This window comes from Cyphomyrmex costatus, unplaced genomic scaffold (assembly GCF_001594065.2).
Source record: "Cyphomyrmex costatus isolate MS0001 unplaced genomic scaffold, Ccosl1.0 C2259029, whole genome shotgun sequence".
NCBI classification, from domain to species: Eukaryota; Metazoa; Arthropoda; class Insecta; order Hymenoptera; family Formicidae; genus Cyphomyrmex; species Cyphomyrmex costatus.
Genome location: NW_017274189.1, coordinates 1 through 928, shown reverse-complemented (window position 1 = coordinate 928; position 928 = coordinate 1). Strand labels below are relative to the sequence as shown.

General features: G+C 30.3%; 1 protein-coding gene across 1 annotated transcript; it reads right to left on the bottom strand.

The window, feature by feature from the left end:
• Positions 1-7: 7 nt before the first annotated feature.
• On the bottom strand, positions 8-525 carry LOC108772122 (NADH dehydrogenase [ubiquinone] 1 alpha subcomplex subunit 9, mitochondrial-like; the record flags this gene model as incomplete). The annotated part of the gene is made up of 2 exons (XM_018537617.1): positions 401-525; positions 8-216 (listed from the first exon to the last, which is right to left on the bottom strand). Coding segments are annotated over exons 1-2 (279 nt in total), but the record flags the coding sequence as incomplete, so codon positions are not given.
• Positions 526-928: the final 403 nt, after the last annotated feature.

Sequence of the window (928 nt, the reverse complement as noted above, 5' to 3'; positions counted from 1 at the left end):
TATGTACCTGAGTACCAATCTTGCCAAGGCGATTGCACACATAGCGTCCAACAAATCCATTTGCACCAAACAGAGTGCATACTATCCCATTGAAGGAACTACGACCACCTGTGCCTCTCTTCAAAGAAGCTGTAGTGGGCTTTTTGATGATTTCTGGTTGTGATGAGTAATGATTTGTCTGAACCGCAATAGTTGCGATGCATGTTGTCTGCTTTCCTAAAATATACACAAAAACAAATATAACATAAACTCTGTTTGGTTATATAATTACGAAATATTATCTGCCATACATTGTGAATGTAAAAGAATTATAGGCAATTTTATGTAAAATGTTTGTGCATTTCGATTTTGAGAAAGAAGCCGAATATTACAAAAGATACAAAAAATGTGACAATCTTACTTGCTGCTTGTAGAGTGTACCTCGGAATCAAGGCGGCCATCTTTTTTGGCCATTCATATGGACTGTGCATTCTACGAATACTTGAGGAGTCTCTAGCGGATTTTGTCACAGAATTTGATGCGAAGTCAACTGACAAGAGTTAGACTAACACTCTAACATTAAAATTTTTCTTTCAACAAATTGCTTTATTGAAATAAACCAAGTGATTTAAATCTGCTCAACACAGAATAAATTATGCATTATAAAAATTAACTCATCTTTTAATTCATATTTCATAGTCATCTGTTTATCTTTCCTTTTTATTACTTTTTGTGAAAACGAAAAGTATGTACAATAAATACTTTAAAATTTTAATTGTCTTGTTAAATAATATTTAATAATATTAATTAAACAAAATGATGTTGATTACATATATTTTAATGATGTTTCTCGACTTATAATTCATTTGCATCTCGTGAAATTTCCAAATATCGTAATATTGATTGGTATCATATTGATGATTATATTGATATATAATATATATTATAT